General features: G+C 33.9%; 1 protein-coding gene and 2 long non-coding RNA genes across 3 annotated transcripts; 1 reads left to right on the forward strand and 2 right to left on the reverse strand.

Annotated features, from left to right (window-relative positions):
- Nucleotides 1-2,326: 2,326 nt before the first annotated feature.
- On the reverse strand, nt 2,327-3,750 carry LOC149939548 (uncharacterized). Its single transcript, XR_016481362.1, has 2 exons — nt 2,647-3,750; nt 2,327-2,589 (listed from the first exon to the last, which is right to left on the reverse strand). It is a non-coding gene; the product is annotated as an uncharacterized LOC149939548 (long non-coding RNA).
- A 76-nt stretch (nt 3,751-3,826) lies between these two features.
- LOC149939549 (uncharacterized) lies at nt 3,827-5,962 on the reverse strand. Its single transcript, XR_016481141.1, has 3 exons — nt 5,457-5,962; nt 5,372-5,397; nt 3,827-4,710 (listed from the first exon to the last, which is right to left on the reverse strand). It is a non-coding gene; the product is annotated as an uncharacterized LOC149939549 (long non-coding RNA).
- LOC149939550 (visual pigment-like receptor peropsin) lies at nt 5,694-17,776 on the forward strand. Its single transcript, XM_090177373.1, has 7 exons — nt 5,694-5,855; nt 5,934-6,109; nt 9,025-9,187; nt 11,007-11,134; nt 15,668-15,764; nt 16,321-16,546; nt 17,390-17,776. Exons 2-7 carry the CDS (start codon nt 5,947-5,949, stop codon nt 17,690-17,692), a joined length of 1,080 nt encoding a protein of 359 aa, XP_090033499.1. The 5' UTR covers nt 5,694-5,855; nt 5,934-5,946; the 3' UTR covers nt 17,693-17,776.
- The last annotated feature ends 2,400 nt before the right edge of the window (nt 17,777-20,176 follow it).

Consider the following 20,176-nt stretch of genomic DNA (forward strand, 5'->3'; position numbering starts at 1 on the left):
TATTTTCGCCGATGAATCTTAAAATTTCTATATTACATTATCTGAACGATGTAAACAGATTTTTAGATTTCGAAAGAAAAACGACGCCATTTTATAAAATGGCGGATACAAATATAAATCATGGTGCAATAAGTTAGGTAATTTTTATCCGATTAGCCTAAGATTTTTTACGTTACATTATCTGCCCGAATGAATTCGTACTATAGATTTTTATAGAAATCCGACACCATTTTGTAAAATGGCGGATATCAATAAAACTCATCGTGCGATAAGTTCCGTAAATATTCGTCGATTAATAAGATATTTTCTACGTTTCATTATCTGCCTGAGTTAATTAGACCTATGGTTTTTCCAATAATAATCCGACGCCATTTTGAAAAATAATGGATATAAATATAACTTATGATGCGATAACTGCCGAAATTATTTGTCGTTTTACGTGAAATTTTCTACATTACATTATCTGATCGAATAAAGAAGCCCCTTACACCGTGATAGAAATATGACGCCATTTTACAGAATGGCAGATATCAATATCTCATAATGCGATAACTGCCGAAATTATTTGTACATTAATTTGAAATCTGCCGTATGCAAAATAGCGCATAATTTCCGAGTTACCAATAATTTCCCGAGTTACCAATAATTTCCCGAGTTACCAATAATTTCCCGAGTTACCAATAATTTCCTGAGTTATCAATAATTTCCCGAGTTAACAATAATTTCCAGAGTTATCAATAATTTACCGAGTTACCAATAATTTTCCGAGTTACCAATAATTTTCCGAGTTACCAATAATTTCTCGAGTTACCCATAATTTCTCGAGTTACCCATAAATTCCCGAGTTACCAATAATTTCCAGAATTACCAATAATTTCCAGAATTACCAATAGTTTCCAGAATTACCAATAGTGTCCAAAATAACAAATTATTTCCCAAATTACCAATTATTTCCCAAATTACCAATTATTTCCCAAATTACGAATTATTTCCCAAATTGTCAATAATTTTCCAAATTACCCAAAATTTCCTGAATAACAACCATTTTCTGAATTAACAATAATTTCCCAAATTACCAATAATTCTACAATGCCAATTGAACTAATTTAATAATATTTCAATTTTCCCAAATTATGCCTAAATGATAAATTTAACCATAATTTTTTTCTATTAATCCAATGATATAAGAACTTACCCAATAATATTGGATTTGGCCGAAATGTATTAAAATTTACCCATTTTATTCAAAATAGAAAGGACTTATTTATTCGATCATTTAATGAAACAGAAAAATTCAGATTTATCGCCGAATAATTACGGAACTTATATGACATCCGCCATTTCCCAAATGGCCTCGAATTTTATTAAAATTAATAGGATTTATTATCTTTAATAGGTTATGTAAAGTAGAAAATTTCAAGTAACTGGACAAATAATTTCGGCGGTTATCGCATTATGAGATATTGATATCTGCCATTTTGTAAAATGGCGTCATATTTCTATCACAGTGTAAGGGGCTTATTTATTTGATCAGATAATGTAATGTAGAAAATTTCACGTAAATCGACAAATAATTTCGGCAGTTATCGCATCATAAGTTATATTTATATCCACCATTTTTCAAAATGGCGTCGGATTATTATTGGAAAACCTATAGATCTAATTAACTCAGGCAGATAATGAAACATAGAAAATTTCTGATTAATCGACGAATATTTACCGAACTTATCGCACGATGAGTTTTATTGAAATCCGCCATTTTCCAAAATGGTGTCGGTTTTTTATAAAAATCTATAGTACGAATTAATTCGGGCAGATAATGTAACGTAGAAAATCTTAGGTTAATCGGATACAAATTACCTAACTTATTGCACCATGATTTATATTTATATCCGCCATTTTATAAAATGGCGTCGTTTTTCTATCGAAATCTAAAAATCTGTTTACATCGTTCAGATAATGTAATATAGAAATTTTAAGATTTATCGGCGAAAATATATGGCAGTTATCACGGCATAAGTTTTACAAAAATTTTGTATTATACCTAAAATTTCGACGTATTTATTCAAATTCGCTCGAGTTCACCCAAACTGGTTTTTATTCCCCCTATTTGTCCAAAGTAATCCAAAAATGTTAAATTTACTATTTTGTTTATTTTTTTTTAAATAATTTTTTTTTTATTAATTGAAGTTTTGCACAAGGGCCCTTAGAATTTGTCATTTTCGCATGTTATTTTACATAGACTTTTTCTTATTTTATGTTGTCAAAAACATTTTTGGTTGCCATGGCAAAACGGAAGCCCAGCGTAACTTTTCCCTTTAACGGGTTTCATGTTACATCTAGGTCTAACAATCCCCCAACTTTGAACCAAATCGGTGAGAACCACCTCGGGTCGTCTCCTCGTTAGTCTATCAATTAAAAATTTCAATATTTCCTAATTCGGGCTCAATACTAAACAAAACTTCATTCATGTTTCGTAACTAACTTTTAGATTATAATAATTTTGCTCCAGGTCTTGGCTTTTGGTGAACGTAGCGCTTAGCAGTTTTTGTGTTATACGGGGATCATCCTCATTGTAGTAGCTGTGATCTGAAATGTCGGAAAGTTGGTGAATCATCCCTTTAATTAAAAAAACCATTTACATACCACAATGCTTTTCCGGTTGCGATGTTATATCAGCTGCAGGTGTAAGAATTGGCGGAGAGTCCTCCATACTAGCTTCTCCGATAATAACTTTAGAAACAATATTCTCCAACAATCATTCAGATAAATTATCTAACTTCTCACTTGAGAGTAATAGTGTTGGAGGAGAAATGTTCTTGCCAATGAAAATAGGAAAAATATCTTCTCTGCTTTCTCTACCACTTGCAATAAAGTTTAATCAACAAATAACAGTGTTTTTCTTGGCTGCCAAATCTTCGCTTTCTTCAATATTATAGCTGCCTTGAATACGTTTTATCCATTATTTTCTTAATATCTGGTCATTAGGGAGCCGATGAATATAACCAGTGATCGCTTTCCATGACTATTGCTTACACAGAAAACTGAACCTCTTTTCCCCATTGGAAGATTTATTATTTAATTTTAACTTACGAGCAAATGTTTTTTACTAAAAGACGAAGATTACCTAAAGCCTACCACTTCTCACAGTATCGTTGTAGCAGACTAAAAACGAAGACCATATGTTTTTTATTTCAGAAATATGACGCTGCTGGTCAATGATCTACATCACTGCAAGGGCGTATTTAAGGGGGGGTTGGGGGTTGAAACCCCCCCCCCGAAATGCTGATGAGCGGGGAGGAGGGTGCCTAATAAAAATCAGTGAAACTTCCGTCAGCACTCCCCCTTGAAATTTTCCCTCAAACCCCCCCCCCTGAAATAAAATCCTGGATACGCCCTTGCATCACTGTAATTTTTCCCTTCCTAACCCCTCCCGAAGTCCACAACTACTAAAAAGAGATTGCCTCCTACGACCAGCTTGTTTTTTCATGACCTCATATTTCAGTGAAAAATAGGCGGATTTTAACCAAACCAAGTTTATTCTAACCTTAGAGTCTGCTCTTTCACTTTCTTATTAAAACTATTTGTCAGAAACAATAAGTTTTTCCAAAACTGTGAAAAGTTCACCGATTTACGCTAAAATTTCAATTTAAAACCCTTACTAGTCATCGAATACCTGCTGAAAATTTCGTACTTCTACAATACATAGTTTTGGCGATCAATTTCAAACACCGTAACGTGGTTGCATTGAATATTTATGCAAGTTTCCAAAAAAATTATTTGAAAATTTAAATTTCGCTAACTAACCAAAATTTTGAGGACCGCTCTTGTCAGGGTCAACTCTGAGCCGAAATAAGGCCAAATTGTAATTATTGTACAGCAATGAGCTTTGACCCGAATATTTCCGATATCCCTTATGACCACAAGTCTATAATTGTCAGGTAAATATGACATTTTTAGTTTCACATCGAATATATATTTGAAGTGACACTATTGCTATGGACGGAATGTCGTTAAGTGTTTTTTTTTTTTTTTCAAAAATAATAAACTTTATTTTGGTGCACATGACAACTAGGTCTTCGCACCATACACACCCTGATACAGACACTCAAAAACAAAAACAAAAGAAAAAGAAAAAATATAGATACAGAAAGATAAAAGTTGGCAGTCCTTTCTACTGTTTTCTCTTCTGTGTTTTTAAGAAACAAAAAAAAAGAAAATGACTATTTATGTCTGCTTTGTGTTCTACTTGCGCTTTAAAAAATACTGGCCGCGCGAAAAATAGCACAGATATCAGAAATGATTGCCATGTCTCCGTTTTGGACCGCGGTTTTCACCCCTTGTAGATTTGTATCATATCTGCCTGTGTTTAGGGCATGAAAAAGTCTTGGCCTAACTGGTTGACCACGAACACAGGAGAACAGAATATGCTCCACTGTCTGGACCTCCTGAGTGTTACAACTAGTACAAGCATTCGACTGTTTTAAGTTGATTGGTAGGTAAGCGATCACAGTTCAGTCTGGCCAGGAGAGAGTCCTTCCAACGGGGAAGCCTCAAGGCTGACAATGTCACGCGATGGAGTGTTTGTTTGTTTTGCGTGGAAAGCGCGACGCGGTAGATGGCGCTACAAGCTACACTCCGAGCTTTGAAATTTTGGTGGGAAGTTTGAAATAACGCTTCGCGAATCGTTACATAGTTTTTGTGGGAGATCTGGTGGGAAGTTCGAAATTAATAAAAAGAATTAAAAGAAAAATAATTAAAAATGTAATAGGATTAGTTTGGCAGGAAGTTTGAATTAGACAATTTAAAAGTAAAATAAAAAGAATTAAAAATGTAATAGGATTAGTTTGGAGGGAAGTTTGAATTAGACAATTTCTTTCGATATGCTAGAATAGGATTATAATTGGCGGGTGGCGGGAAGTTTGAAGTAGACAATTTCTTTCGATATGCTAGAATAGGATTATAATTGGCGGGATGTTTTAATTAGATAATTTCTTTCGATATGTTATAATAGGAATATTTTTCGACGTTGTAAATTAATTATATTGGATTATTATTGCACGTCGTAACACATCGAAGGTAGCTTAACTATTTAACCTATGATTCTTTGCGTTGATGTGAAACTAATATTCCGGCTGCGCCGACTTGTTTATACCCGAGATACGAAGCTTTACTGAGTTACAACACAAACTCTGTAACGGTTTTCGTTTCCCACCTTTGACATCGCCTTACTAAGGGGAGATTTCCCGGGATGACGTCCTGGCACTAGGTCAAATTCTTTCCAAAAAGAGAGATATTTACGGAACAATATAGACATATGGTATAACTTAGCCTTTCTTGTAAAGTAGATACGTTATTACAATAAACTTACGTTAATTTGATACGAATATCAGATTTCTTAAAAGATAAAAATATTTAATCTTCGAAAAATGAATGATACTCATTCTTGTACCTACAGATGGCAGCGCTTTGCATTTTTTCTTTCGTAAAGTGCCGATATCTTGTTACGGAATGAACAATGGCCACTTCGTCAGATGGATTAAGATATAGCCAAGAGGTATCCACCAAAGTGGGGAAGATCGCCTCGTATCTCGTTACACGCGTCAAATGGCCTTCTTAAGCTCCAGCGAACACGCTCTTCCCGTCTGCCCGGACTCTCAACCGCGACCCGGAGACTCGCCTTTACAAAACAGTCATGTACTTCGTTAACATCAGAGCCGAATACATTTTGCCGTGAGCCGGGGATATTTCTAGCTACAGTTTCCGCGAAGGAAGCGGTTTCAACAACCTCGACGGTTGAACGGTATTCGCGGGTTTGCGGAGCGGTTGATTCGTTTCGATTCTAAGCGTTTCGAGTGCGAGATAATCCGTTATCATCAGACCTTTCAATTTATAGCTAACGTCATTTGTATAATTCTCGTCTCTCTTCTCAGTGTAAAAGCGGTGATGTCATCGCCGGCAGACACTCAATTGGATTATATAAGCTCTCAGGGTCACAGCGGCTTTGACGCTGATGAGATACATCCGGCTGATCCGGGAGCCCCTTATTCCACGAATCCTTTCCCGTCTTCAACGCATACTGTCATCGGCGTTTACCTCGTCGTTATAGGTGAGTTATACACGCAAGGCGAATCTCTTTCTCTGTTTAAAAGTTACAGCTGTTCAATCCTCAAAAATACACTTAATGCCGTAAGAATCACACTGAAATATAAAAAAAGAATTGTATAGGAAATTAAACCTATGATAATTTAGATTTACGTCAATTGGTTGGTCTTTTACCTTTTTCGCTGGAGCGTTGTTATTTTCGTTTAGAAATTCTGGAGTTTCGTTAAGAAATGATTGATTACGTTTTTCATGAAGCGTTTTTTTAATGTCTCGCGTCGCGCGCTTTTATTTAACTCTTTTTAACTTTTTAAGTGTTCAGTCGTCTTATTCGGTATTTTAGTCTTAATTGGTCTTTTTCAGTCTTTTCTTAGTCATATGTGGTCTTTTTCAGTAATTTTTAGTTTTAAGTGGTCTTTTTCAGTAATTTTTAGTTTTAAGTGGTCTTTTTAACGCAAGAGATTTGTGTACTGGGTTCACGTACAAGATAGCCGATGCCGTTGTATTCTACTTAGATCTCTAAGAATTTGGCTTAGTAGGGCCAGGGATGTCTTAATCTCTAATCGTGGGCCCACAAGTTGGTCATTAACCCATTTTAGTGCTTTTTGGCGATATTCGACTTTAAATCTACATAAAATTAAAATATAGTTGTTAGTCGGAAAACTACCCAAGCCTTTTCTTTCGGAAAGCAATATTCATTCCTATATTAGCCTAATATATTGTTCACAAATTCAAATTTCGCGGCATTTTTTTTGAATCCCAAAGTAAAACTAAACTTCTAGACTAGTCTAGAATAATAACTCCTAAAAAGTAATATATGTTTCAATTTTTTTGTTTTTTCCGGAAAATTCTCAACTCTAAATTAAGATCGAAAATTATATTTTTAGTTAGCACTGATCATTTCTGAAATAGGGTTTCGGTTGCATTAAGAAATTTGAAGTTTAAGTGAGATTGCTGGTCAATGCACGGGACCCCACAACCCGCGTACGCACTATTCAGAATTTTCGTACCAATTGATACAGGCGCCATCTAACTCCCGAAACATTTGCGTTTCGCTACCTTATTTCCAAAACCTAGTAACCCGGCCACCTTAATTAAAGGCTATAAATGTCGCTTGATGACTTAGGCCTAAGGTGGTGCCTTGGGTATTAGCCTAGCGTTATCGTTTCACTACCTTATTTCCAAAACCAAGTAACTCGAAAAATTCAGTTTTTGAAAAAATTTATTTAAATTAACGCGTTCTCGTTTCACTACCTTATTTCCAAAACCAGGTACCTCGAAAAATTCATTGTCGATAATATTCCAATATTGCCTTACGAGATCAAATTGTTATTATTAAATACAAATTGAACTATTTATTATGTACATAATAAATGAAAATGAATTATTGGAATAAGAAAGCAAATTCTAAAGATATCGCGAATCTTACGACGGAAATACATTGAACTCTTTAATCACGGCGGAAGTCCACGGAACCCGTATAAGGTCGTATGTACCTGCGAAAGTCGGCTTCAACTCTGACGGGAAAATAGTATTCATCCGCCTACGAGAGGGGAGCCATAGAAATAACATGTTTCTTGACCGACGGCGAGAGCCAGACTTTTAGAATGAAGTCTTTTGTTTGAAATGTGAAGGTTGTCCGCTCATTTAATATTATCTGTTTACAACAGCTGAAAGTCTAAGCCATTGAATTGGGAATAGAACCGCTAGAATGACATAAGCGCGTTCGGGAGTCGTGGTTTCGCGAAACCAATTCTGATATTTCGAGTCGGCGCATTCAGCCCTCAACTCTATCATTATACGGGTGGCGCCCTCTATCTCTTTCAAAGTACATTAGTACTATTAATTCAATTGTATAGTTCCCGCCGCTAACAGCGGATGGCGCCAACGAGAAATGATAGAGTTCTCAATTTTGAAAAATTTGTTTCGCGGAAGGCAGATTGAAATTGTCATTCTAGCAGTACTATTCCCAATTCAATGGTCTAAGCTTAGAAGTATTTAAATCAAAACGTCTTCGGCAATTTCCTCCCACATTTAGTTGTCACATACAATCAGATGGCGCTATTTTCTTAAGCTCGCATATGAAAATATATTTAAAAAAAAAATATGATTTGATTTTCTGTATATTATTATCCTAAAATTGGACATTTTAGAGATTAGTATTTTCTAGAGTCAAATACTACTTCGAAGAAGGGGGATAACACAAAAATCCCCTCTAATCACTTCAATGTATAAAATTACTCCTTCATTTTACATAGAGCCACGCAACGGGTAATGCGAGATGTCAATAAACTACTGTCTATAAAGCAGACGATTTGTTAATATAAAACGCAAATGCGTCTGCTTAGTAGACGAAAGTCTAGTTTATGAGCTTCTCGCGTTGGCCCCTACGAGGTTCTATGTAAACTGAAAGGCTAATAGACGTTTAAATGAAACACATTCAGCGATTTGCTAGGAATTACAAATACATAATGCCTGGATGTGCAAGCTACTCTTAATATGGTCTTTGTAATCGGGCAAAAACGCCCCGATGGTGAGCGCCGACAGAAAAATCTCGTCTTAGGCCTAACGGGGAATTTTTGCGTCTAGAAGAAAAAAATTGTCCTAAGAATATCCGAGAAACGGTTTGCATTTTGAAAAATTAAAATGAAGGGAAAACGGGTTTTTAAAGTGGTATATCCTACCTATAGACTTGGTTTGACTCGAGTATAGATTGTAGTTGGATATCCAGGTGAAATAGGTAACCGACCAACCAGAAATATTTAATTTGGTGATCCTCTTTCGGCCTAGTAGGGGAATTGAAACTAGAAATATTCCAATTTGTTTTATCCTTATAATTGTTGCTCTAATTTTATATTTTAGACTTCTTGAAAGTTCTCAACAACCCTTTTCATTTCAATTTCGTGTTTTTCGCGCTTGCAGGTGTCCTGGGTACATTCGGAAATGGGCTGGTTCTGGCCATGTTCATCCGTTTCCGGAACCTGTTGACTCCGACAGCCGTCCTTCTGGTGAATCTCGCCATTTCCGACCTCGGAGTGTTAGTTTTCGGATTCCCATTTTCGGCATCATCAAGTTTTGCTAATACGCAAGTATTTTTCGTACTGTCGAACCTAAGTAGCAAAATACCAATAAGTATGACAAGTCACCGAGCTGACTTTTGGCGAAATCAAGGTTTAGTTCAGCACAGTACATCCTGGTGTCTAGATATACTTGTCGTGAAATTAACTACTACCAATAACGATAATATACTACCCTGTTGGGTTGCGAGTACTTACATTGTTAGTCAAAGCTGGACGAGAGTGTCATTGCATAGCCGTCTGAATATATTTTTTTAGTAACATAGTTGCTTATAAGTACCTTTGCGTAACATGTCTTAAAGGGAGTATGAACTAAATAAAAAAATTGTCTGCGAACACGTACTACGATTGGTTTTAAGCTTAACTAGGACAGTGTTAGTAATAAGGCAATCGCTTTGGTGAAAGTCCAGTATATTTGAATAATAATAAATTTTATTTTCAGATAACATCCAATTACAAAAAATCATAGGGCTAAGTCATATATTGACTTCTAAGCCTCCAAACTAGAGGTCGGGGATGGTTAACTTTTATTCAATAGATAAAGCTCTCAAAATTATTCGTAAAAAGTTTTGATCAAGTAATTTATATTTATGTATTATCCGATTAATTTTTTGATAAATTTGTAAAATTAATCGGAAAAACGACGTTTTTTTCGATAAAAAGCTCAAATTTTACGAATAATACATATTTTTTAATCATTTTCCGAAATATTAACCGGTAAATTTCTTTGTTTACATTTTTTTCCCAAAAAAATCTATTTAATCATGGATAATGATTAACCGTTACCGACCTCTACTCCAAACAAACAGATATCATTTAAAAAGCAAAGACAAATTACAAATTGATATCGATTTAACACTCGGTCGTACATATCTAAAAAAATAATTTCGCGCGTAATCGAAGTTGGCTGTACCGGCCGCTATAAATGTACGTCCAACTTCGATTTTTAGCGTGATCGAAGCTGCCTGTACCTAGGTGAAATTGTTATGGTATTTTCCTGCGGGCAAAATTTATAAAAAATTCACACACACTTTTTTCGAGAAAAATGATTTACGATATAGAAGCAAGGCGCGCCCTGGCAAAATGGAAAAACCAAGGCCGGGCGGCGCCATGCCTTTGAAAAAAGCACCATGGTGACACCCTGGCCCGACTACACCACTAATCACAATGAGTTGTGATACTGTTCTTTAATACATATTCCCGTGCCATTTTTTATATTTATAAAAATTAGGTAATACTAAAAGATCTATGGAATTATTTATTTTAATTCGGTTATAAGAATTGAATTGAAGTTTATGTTGTTTCGAGGATTAGTATTTAATATTTGTCTTTGCTTGCGAAGATTATAGCTAGAAAGACATTAAATGTTGCATTGGTTAGAGATTTATATCTAAACTAGCTTTAATACCCGGCTTCACCCGGGGTCTTAGTTTTAATGAATTAGATCTGATTTGTACGTAAGAAAGGTAAACGCTGTAGCAAAAACGCAACACGCGTAGCAAAAATATAACACGCGGGCTCAAGGAACTCAGAGCGGAGATAAGGGAAGCAAAGGGTTGGCGCGGGAGACAATCGCTATCCCCCTTTTCGCGTAATTTAACTGCATTATTATCCATAGGGGGTTTTATTAACTTTTACAGAAATGTGAAATTCGTTGATCCACCATGCATGGAAGTTCCTAAAATTGTATACTCCCTTTAAGAAAAACCAAGATGGTTGTAAATTAACTTAGAAACCGAAATACTTGGACAATAACGCTGGCACTTAAATGAACTGTCATCCAATTACATTTAAAAACGTATTTGTCTTCTCTCTTTCAATAATTAGGTGGTTATTCGGTGAAGGAGGATGTCAGTGGTACGCGTTCATGGGTTTCCTGTTTGGTACAGCCCACATTGGCACACTTGGCCTGTTGGCAATCGACCGATATTTAGTCACTTGCAAGAGCAACATGAGTAAGTTCATAATAATAGGATTTTATTGTACATAAAATACTTAGTGTATTCACTAATTGGATCCTATGTCTAAGCCATCATAAAATAAAATAAAGTTAAGAATTGCATGAAAATTCTTAAAAAAAAACTCCACTTAACAATAAAGAGAAACAATCAAATAATCATAATAATTACATTGGAATTTCGGAATAATTACATTGGAATTTCGGAATAATTATATGGAAATTTCGGAATAATTATATGGAAATTTCAGAATAATTATATTGGAATTTCGGAATAATTATATGGGAATTTCGGAATAATTATATGGAAATTTCGGAATAATTATATGGAAATTTCGGAATAATTATATGGAAATTTCAGAATAATTATATTGGAATTTCGGAATAATTATATGGGAATTTCGGAATAATTATATGGAAATTTCGGAATAATTATATGGAAATTTCGGAATAATTATATGGAAATTTCGGAATAATTATATGGAAATTTCAGAATAATTATATTGGAATTTCGGAATAATTATATGGGAATTTCGGAATAATTATATGGAAATTTCGGAATAATTATATGGAAATTTCGGAATAATTATATGGAAATTTCGGAATAATTATATGGAAATTTCGGAATAATTATATTGGAATTTCGGAATAATTATATGGAAATTTCGGAATAATTATATGGAAATTTCGGAATAATTATATGGAAATTTCGGAATAATTATATTGGAATTTCGGAATAATTATATGGGAATTTCGGAATAATTATATGGAAATTTCGGAATAATTATATGGAAATTTCGGAATAATTATATGGAAATTTCAGAATAATTATATTGGAATTTCGGAATAATTATATGAAAATTTCGGAATAATTATATGGAAATTTCGGAATAATTATATGGAAATTTCGGAATAATTATATGGAAATTTCGGAATAATTATATGGAAATTTCAGAATAATTATATTGGAATTTCGGAATAATTACATTGGAATTTCGGAATAATTATATGGAAATTTCGGAATAATTATATGGAAATTTCAGAATAATTATATTGGAATTTCGGAATAATTACATTGGAATTTCGGAATAATTACATTGGAATTTCGGAATAATTATATGGAAATTTCGGAATAATTATATGGAAATTTCAGAATAATTATATTGGAATTTCGGAATAATTACATTGGAATTTCGGAATAATTATATGGAAATTTCGGAATAATTATATTGAAATTTCGGAATAATTACATGGAAATTTCGGAATAATTATATGGACATTTCGGAATAATTATATGGAAATTTCAGAATAATTATATTGGAATTTCGGAATAATTACATTGGAATTTCGGAATAATTACATTGGAATTTCGGAATAATTATATGGAAATTTCGGAATAATTATATGGAAATTTCGGAATAATTATATGGAAATTTCGGAATAATTATATGGAAATTTCGGAATAATTATATGGAAATTTCGGAATAATTATATTGGAATTTCGGAATAATTACATTGGAATTTCGGAATAATTATATTGAAATTTCGGAATAATTATATGGAAATTTCGGAATAATTATATGGAAATTTCGGAATAATTATATGGAAATTTCAGAATAATTATATTGAAATTTCGGAATAATTATATTGAAATTTCGGAATAATTATATGGAAATTTCGGAATAATTATATGGAAATTTCGGAATAATTATATGGAAATTTCGGAATAATTATATGGAAATTTCAGAATAATTATATTGGAATTTCGGAATAATTACATTGGAATTTCGGAATAATTATATGGAAATTTCAGAATAATTATATTGGAATTTCGGAATAATTACATTGGAATTTCGGAATAATTATATGGAAATTTCGGAATAATTATATGGAAATTTCGGAATAATTATATGGAAATTTCGGAATAATTATATGGAAATTTCGGAGTAATTATATGGAAATTTCGGAGTAATTATATGGAAATTTCAGAATAATTATATTGGAATTTCGGAATAATTATATGGAAATTTCGGAATAATTATATGGAAATTTCGGAATAATTATATGGAAATTTCGGAATAATTATATGGAAATTTCGGAATAATTATATGGAAATTTCAGAATAATTATATTGGAATTTCGGAATAATTATATGGAAATTTCGGAATAATTATATGGAAATTTCGGAATAATTATATGGATATTTCGGAATAATTATATGGAAATTTCAGAATAATTATATGGGAATTTCGGAATAATTATATGGAAATTTCGGAATAATTATATGGAAATTTCGGAATAATTATATGGAAATTTCGGAATAATTACATTGAAATTTCGGAATAATTATATTGGAATTTCGGAATAATTATATTGGAATTTCGGAATAATTACATTGGAATTTCGGAATAATTATATTGGAATTTCGGAATAATTACATTGGAATTTCGGAATAATTATATGGAAATTTCGGAATAATTATATGGAAATTTCGGAATAATTATATGGAAATTTCAGAATAATTATATTGAAATTTCAGAATAATTATATTGGAATTTCGGAATAATTATATTGAAATTTCGGAATAATTATATGGAAATTTCGGAATAATTATATTGAAATTTCAGAATAATTATATGGAAATTTCGGAATAATTATATTGAAATTTCAGAATAATTATATTGGAATTTCGGAATAATTACATTGGAATGTCGGAATAATTATATTGAAATTTCAGAATAATTATATGGAAATTTCGGAATAATTATATGGAAATTTCGGAATAATTATATTGAAATTTCAGAATAATTATATGGAAATTTCGGAATAATTATATGGAAATTTCGGAATAATTATATTGAAATTTCAGAATAGTTATATGGAAATTTCGGAATAATTATATGGAAATTTCGGAATAATTATATTGAAATTTCAGAATAGTTATATGGAAATTTCGGAATAATTATATGGAAATTTCGGAATAATTATATTGAAATTTCAGAATAATTATATTGGAATTTCGGAATAATTACATTGGAATGTCGGAATAATTATACTGAAATTTCAGAATAATTACATTTGAATTTCAGAATAATTATATTGAAATTTCAGAATAATTACATTGAATTTTATAATAATTACATTGAATGTTTATAATCATGACATTGCATTTTTATAATAATTGCATTGAATGTTTATAATAATGACATTGCATTTTTATAATAATTACACTGAATTTTTACAATAAATATATAGAATTTTTATAATAATTGCAAAGAAAAACGACCATACCCACAAGCGCCTTATGACGTGCTAAAAGATCTTCTCTTTTTCATATTTGGATAGTAAGCCTTAATTATATCTTTAACTTTACCATGTAAGTGTATTACAAACCGTGTACTATTATTATTTGAAATGTCAATTTATTTTAGAACTACCCTATTTAATAACAAAATATTGTTATTAAGATTATTTTCTGAAAAAAATCGAAAAATGTTCTCAAATTGAGCCTGATTTTATCTTTTGGCTGTCAACCACTTTTGTTTTTTAAATGTACACACTGCTTTGTACGTCTCAGAAAATTAGATTATAGCTTAAAATATCTAGGCGTTTTAGAAAAATATCAAATTACCAGCAACCCTGAAATTTTTGCTTTAACATCGTTCATTTTCTTTATTTAACGATGTTTCAACTAAATTTATATTGCGTATAACCTAGGGGCAGATCACTTCGATGATTAACAGGACGCCCTCGTTTGATCAAACCATGATTAGATTTGTCTAAATTAAAATCTATAGCTTTTACTGTTTAAAGATTAAAAATTATTAATTATTAAATCATAATTTAAAATTTAATCATGATTATTAGGACATCCTGGAACTTAGAGACCTGCCCCTCACGTATAACGAAGAATTTCATTAGCATTTAAACCGAGCAATTGCAACTACACGTGTTACTATTATTAAAATAGGCTAGAAGACCCTCATATATACTTCATGGCTTTTAATGCCATGTATAATTGGATTTTCAAAGCTATAGCTTTTTTCAGTGTAACTTGTTGCCTCAAATATCTCAGGTCGGAAGTTCAATTTTATAATTCAGGCTACGTCATGACCTAAAATTTGGTTAAAATCGGTTAATGTTTTCTGTATCTACGAATATTTCCACATTGGAATCGGTGATATGGAAGCAGAAAAATAGGCCCACATAGCCTGTGGAACAAATAATGTACCTGTCTCTTCAAAATTTTGATATATTCGAAACTCAAATTGACCAGTTAAAGATTTGAAGGCTTGTTTTTACGAAACGTATCCCAACAAACGTCATACACCATTTAAGTGTTTCGTGAATTTATTCATATACAGTCATGAATATAGACCGTAGGACTGCGGCTTTCATAGAGGCCGCATTACGTTGGTCAATTTTTAAGAGGTTCTAAATGCTGCTCTACAATTAGCCCGAGAATAGTCATTAACGGTGTTATTTAGCCACAGCTAGACCTTGTTTTCATTGAGAATTCTTCTATTTGCAGGAGGAAAGTTAACGTACCGTCGCTACTTGAAATTCTGCGTTCTGGTGTGGATCTACGCTGGCTTTTGGGCTATCATGCCATTGTTCGGATGGGGAAGGTGAGACACTAAGCAACGTCTCAGTCTCACTTAGACCGATTAAATTCGTTTGGGAGTTCAAGAATCAAAAGGGGGAGTTAGGCTTGTGGTTATGAAATTAAACCATCTGTGAAATTTTTTGTTTAAATAACTGGTTAAAAACAAACTTATGACTACAATCTTAAAATTTGTTTCTTTAAGAAATAACCGTAACTTAAAATTTTTATAGCATTTTTTGAACCTTAGCTTACGTTTGTAATTGAAGGGCCAATTTCACGTGCTAGTCTCCAAAATTTGATTGGTTGGATCGGTTATCGAGGACTGTTTACAAGTAGGGGTCACGTGAAATTAGGGTCGAATTTTTCAAATGATGCTGGTGACTTTTATTATTTCATTATTTTTGTGTCTGATGTGTATTTTGAAAAATAAGCGGGAGCCTGCGAAGTTAAATGTTTCAAGCAAAAACATTTGTAGCGTAGGAAGAAGGAAACTTCTATCTACGAGATCTATTATGTACTTCTGGTTACAAATAATGATGGGCTAATTCGGAAAATACATTCGTTTACTGCTCTTGCAGGTACGGCATGGAACCAAGCATTACGACCTGCACTATCGATTGGAGACATAACGATTCGAGTTACAGGTCTTTTATGGTGACGTACTTCGCGCTGGGATTCGTGGTGCCCCTAGCGGCGATTTCCTTCAGTTACACCTCTATTGCCAAACGCATGAATGGTAAGCAAGTTCCCGCCATCAGAACCTCCATTAACGACAAGTGGACCGATGAAAAGAAAATCACATTCGTGAGTAATCCGTGTTTTAGTACCAAAAAATGCGTCTTCCGTTGGACTGCTCGAGATTCACTCCGAAATCTGTCTGTCAATGCTATCACCACGTGAAAATGGGTGACGTGAAAATTGATCGGAGCAAATGGAACATGGAATGATGATCGCCGTGGTCTCGAGCGTTCAAGACCAGTCAAATGGAAAACCCTAATAGCCTTAATGCTGTTGTTAGACTTAAACCAAATTTTTTTTGCTAAAACTTTCTACTCCAATTAAAGGAATCATGAAGTATTATAAAAAATAGGGCAGTGACTTAGTTTAGAATTCCCAATTCAGATTCGGCCAAATCCGCACTCCTTATTTGTATGATAGGAGGTTTCCCCGAATTTTACATTATAGATATATAGTAGAATCTTCTTTGAACGAATTATTTCCTACTAAGTTAGTAGGCATAAGGAACTTTCCATTTACAAATCGCGTAGTTTTAAGCTGGCTCCATCTGGTAGCCCAATGCTTGATGTATATATGTAAAAAAACACACATTTGGAAAGGAATCCCACATTGATTTCCACCCGTAAAACGCGTATGTGGTGCTTGTTCGTAGCGTCCTAGTCATAAGCAGGAGTTAAACCCCACCTTAAAACGTCATAAATCACGAGGCAAACCACAAAGTTATCCTGTTTGGCAAATAATCAAGTGACCAAGACGTATTAATGTCACGGGCGATATCAACTCGTTAACGTCCATAGATGCTTCTAAAAGTCAATTAACAGCCCCCCTATAGCGGCCAAAATACGAAATTGATCAATCATTGAACGTCCTACTTTATACGCTTTTCAATATTACAATTTCATGTTCCAGATGAGCTTCGTGCTAGTACTGGCGTTTTTGGTAGCTTGGACCCCCTACGCCGTTCTCTGCATGTGGACCGTGTTCGCCGACCCCTCCACCGTCCCAGCCTTTCTTACTCTGCTCCCGCCTCTCAGCGCCAAAGGATCTCTGACCTTCAACCCGATCATCTACTACGCCACCAACCCTCGCCTCCGTCTTGGCCTGGTCGCGACGCTCGGCTGTTGCCGGAAGCCGCCGAGAGAAATCCTGGAAATGACGTCTGATTTGCGCGAGAAAGAACCCGTCAACGTCGACGAAAACGCGGCGTCTTAAATAAAACTACCATTTGGGCCTTGTATGAGTATAGCTATAGTTTAAATGTATATGTTAAATTGTATTAAAATGTGTACGCAGCTATATCAGAAGTGTATTATGTATGATTTTACGAGAGAAGTATTCGTCTTTGTAATGGAATCTTCTCAAGTTCCCGCTGTTTCTTCAAAAGGCGCGGCGTTTCGAATTAAACAATTGTGCACGGTGAAATACTTCATTTAAAATAATTCCATCGGGAAAATTGGTTTTATAAATGAGTAAATACCCTTACAGTTTGATTTCTGCATTTTAGGGAGCGTCCATTAATTACGTGAGGCAATTTTGGGGGTTTTTCGACCCCCCTCCCCCCTTGGTGAGATGTCGTGAGATTTGGCTCGACCCCCTCCCTCCCTCCCTAATATTACGTGAGATTTTTCAAAATGCATATTTTTAGTGTAAATACGTTAATCTGCGTTTGATTGCGTTGGATTTATTTAAAGAAACATAATTTGCTTAATTATTTATATTTAAGACTAGTTGAGACTAGTATTTTAGACTTTAATGAGGAAGGGGGATTCCCTTCAATGTTAAACTCGGAACAGGCGCGAACGAACGCTGACATGCATCTAATTGGCGCAAGAGCGCATATCGTAGTAACTTCTATTTCACCCCCCCCCCCGGCGCAGAATACGATGCGCAAAGGTGTTATTGTGTAGGTTTAGCCATATTTTAGTGGAGAAACATGTTTTTCTTAATTTCACCCAGTTTTATCGCAATTTTACACGGTTTCTTGAGGGGAAACAATTACGTGATATTTGCCGAAACCCCCCCTCTCCTCCACGTGAGATTGGGTGACACTCAGCTCGACCCCTCCCTCCCCTGAAGGCCTCACGTAATTTATGGACGCTCCCTTACATCCTCAGTCGAAGTAATAGCGGCGGTTAATGTCAAGCCGTGATGCGGTGTACACATCCCCGCTTTGGCAGGGAGATCGCGTCCATTGAATGTACATATTTCATTTTTACGTCCTAGATGTATACTTATCTCGTAAGAGATTAGATATTTACTTCTTGTTATATCTATAGAACCATTAGAGGCCTGAATTAAGGTTTTCCAAGAGCTTACTTGTAACATTGAGCAAAACACATTCTAATGGATATTAATTGTGTCATTTCCAAAGTTAACCATGCTTTATTAGCCATGTCCTTTGAAATTAAAAATAAATAGAACAGTTTGATTTGTTTTTCTTTCATCTTTTCGGGGGTATATATTCCTAGAACATTTCACGGGTTAAAGGTCATTGCTTAGTGGCCATGAGAGGAGGGGAAGCCGGTTCATTTTTCCTGGGCCCGTGAAGCTTAATTGGATGGTCGGGCATACGCGTATAATTACATTAGCCTGTTGGGTCCGAGCGCTCCCAATAATTTCAAACAGGCGGACTGGGCTTTGGGGCCCGTGGTTTGGAATTCATAGTCGAATACTTGAGTACAATGGCGTTGCTAAGATCTCCAAGCCTTATTACACTAGGCTGGTAAAGATTCAAGCTACTGTAAATGCTTGCCATTGCCGAAACAAAATCTAATTACTCTACCACCCGAATCGTATATATTTGTCAATAGTCAGCATTTTTCGATGGTGTTAAAATTTTGAATTTAGCCCGCCACCTAAAGTAATTGGAGAATTTAAATGATCATCAGTTTATTATTAGGGTCATTCCATGTGAAATCGACCAACGTCCCCACGGCACCATCTCCGATTTTATTGAAACTCCATACACAATTAAAATGAACATATTTAGGAAGAAATCCAAAGTTTTAGGTCCAAACTCTTATAACTTTTGGAGAAATGGTCTTTTGAAATTTGTTAGTGCACATAACTTTTTTTGCGCCGTTTTAAAGTGCGATGTTTGAGCCTTTATAATTAATTAATATAAAGAAGTGCATTTATGAAAAAAATTGTAACATTTAAAGACTTGTTGGAAATTCGCTTAAAAATATTAGTTTTGTACTGTGGGATATATATAATTTTTAAAAAAATGTCAAAGTCGGCGTAATTTTCACCGAAACTGCAAAATGAGATAAGCTAAAAGGTCAAGATTTTCAAATTTTTTCTTTTCGGTTACTATAAAACTTTGAATATTTTTGCTAAAGGATGCCTTTCACCGGAAAATACATTAATATTCAGGATCTCAGCAAAACTTTTCCAATTTAACCTCCTTCAATATAGACGTTTTTACCAAAAACGTGAAAACATGGTAATACGTTTAGTGTTATATAGACTGTTGGGAAACTAAAAATCACATAAAATCTTATACCAATAAAAAGGCAAGATTTCTATCTACAACATGTAAAAATAAAAATGTTGACTATTAAGGTTTTTCTGGTCCAAATTTAAACGTCAACTTTGACCGTTTCTCAGATATTTTTTTGTTGCTTTTGTACAAAGATACTATTTTGTCATAGTCTAATTTTTTTAGAACGTATTTTTTACAGTCTGAAGTCGTTT

This window comes from Leiobunum rupestre, chromosome 6, assembly GCF_980474605.1.
Source record: "Leiobunum rupestre chromosome 6, qqLeiRupe1.1.hap1, whole genome shotgun sequence".
Taxonomy (NCBI): Eukaryota; Metazoa; Arthropoda; class Arachnida; order Opiliones; family Sclerosomatidae; genus Leiobunum; species Leiobunum rupestre.

Excerpts from the sequence above, each read along its gene's own strand:
- LOC149939550 (XM_090177373.1), top strand. The coding sequence starts at position 5,947 with ATGTCATCGCCGGCAGACACTCAATTGGATTATATAAGCTCTCAGGGT. Across the intron at positions 6,110-9,024 it reads CGTTTACCTCGTCGTTATAG|GTGTCCTGGGTACATTCGGA; the intron begins GTGAGTTATACA and ends TCGCGCTTGCAG. Across the intron at positions 9,188-11,006 it reads TCATCAAGTTTTGCTAATAC|GTGGTTATTCGGTGAAGGAG; the intron begins GCAAGTATTTTT and ends TTCAATAATTAG.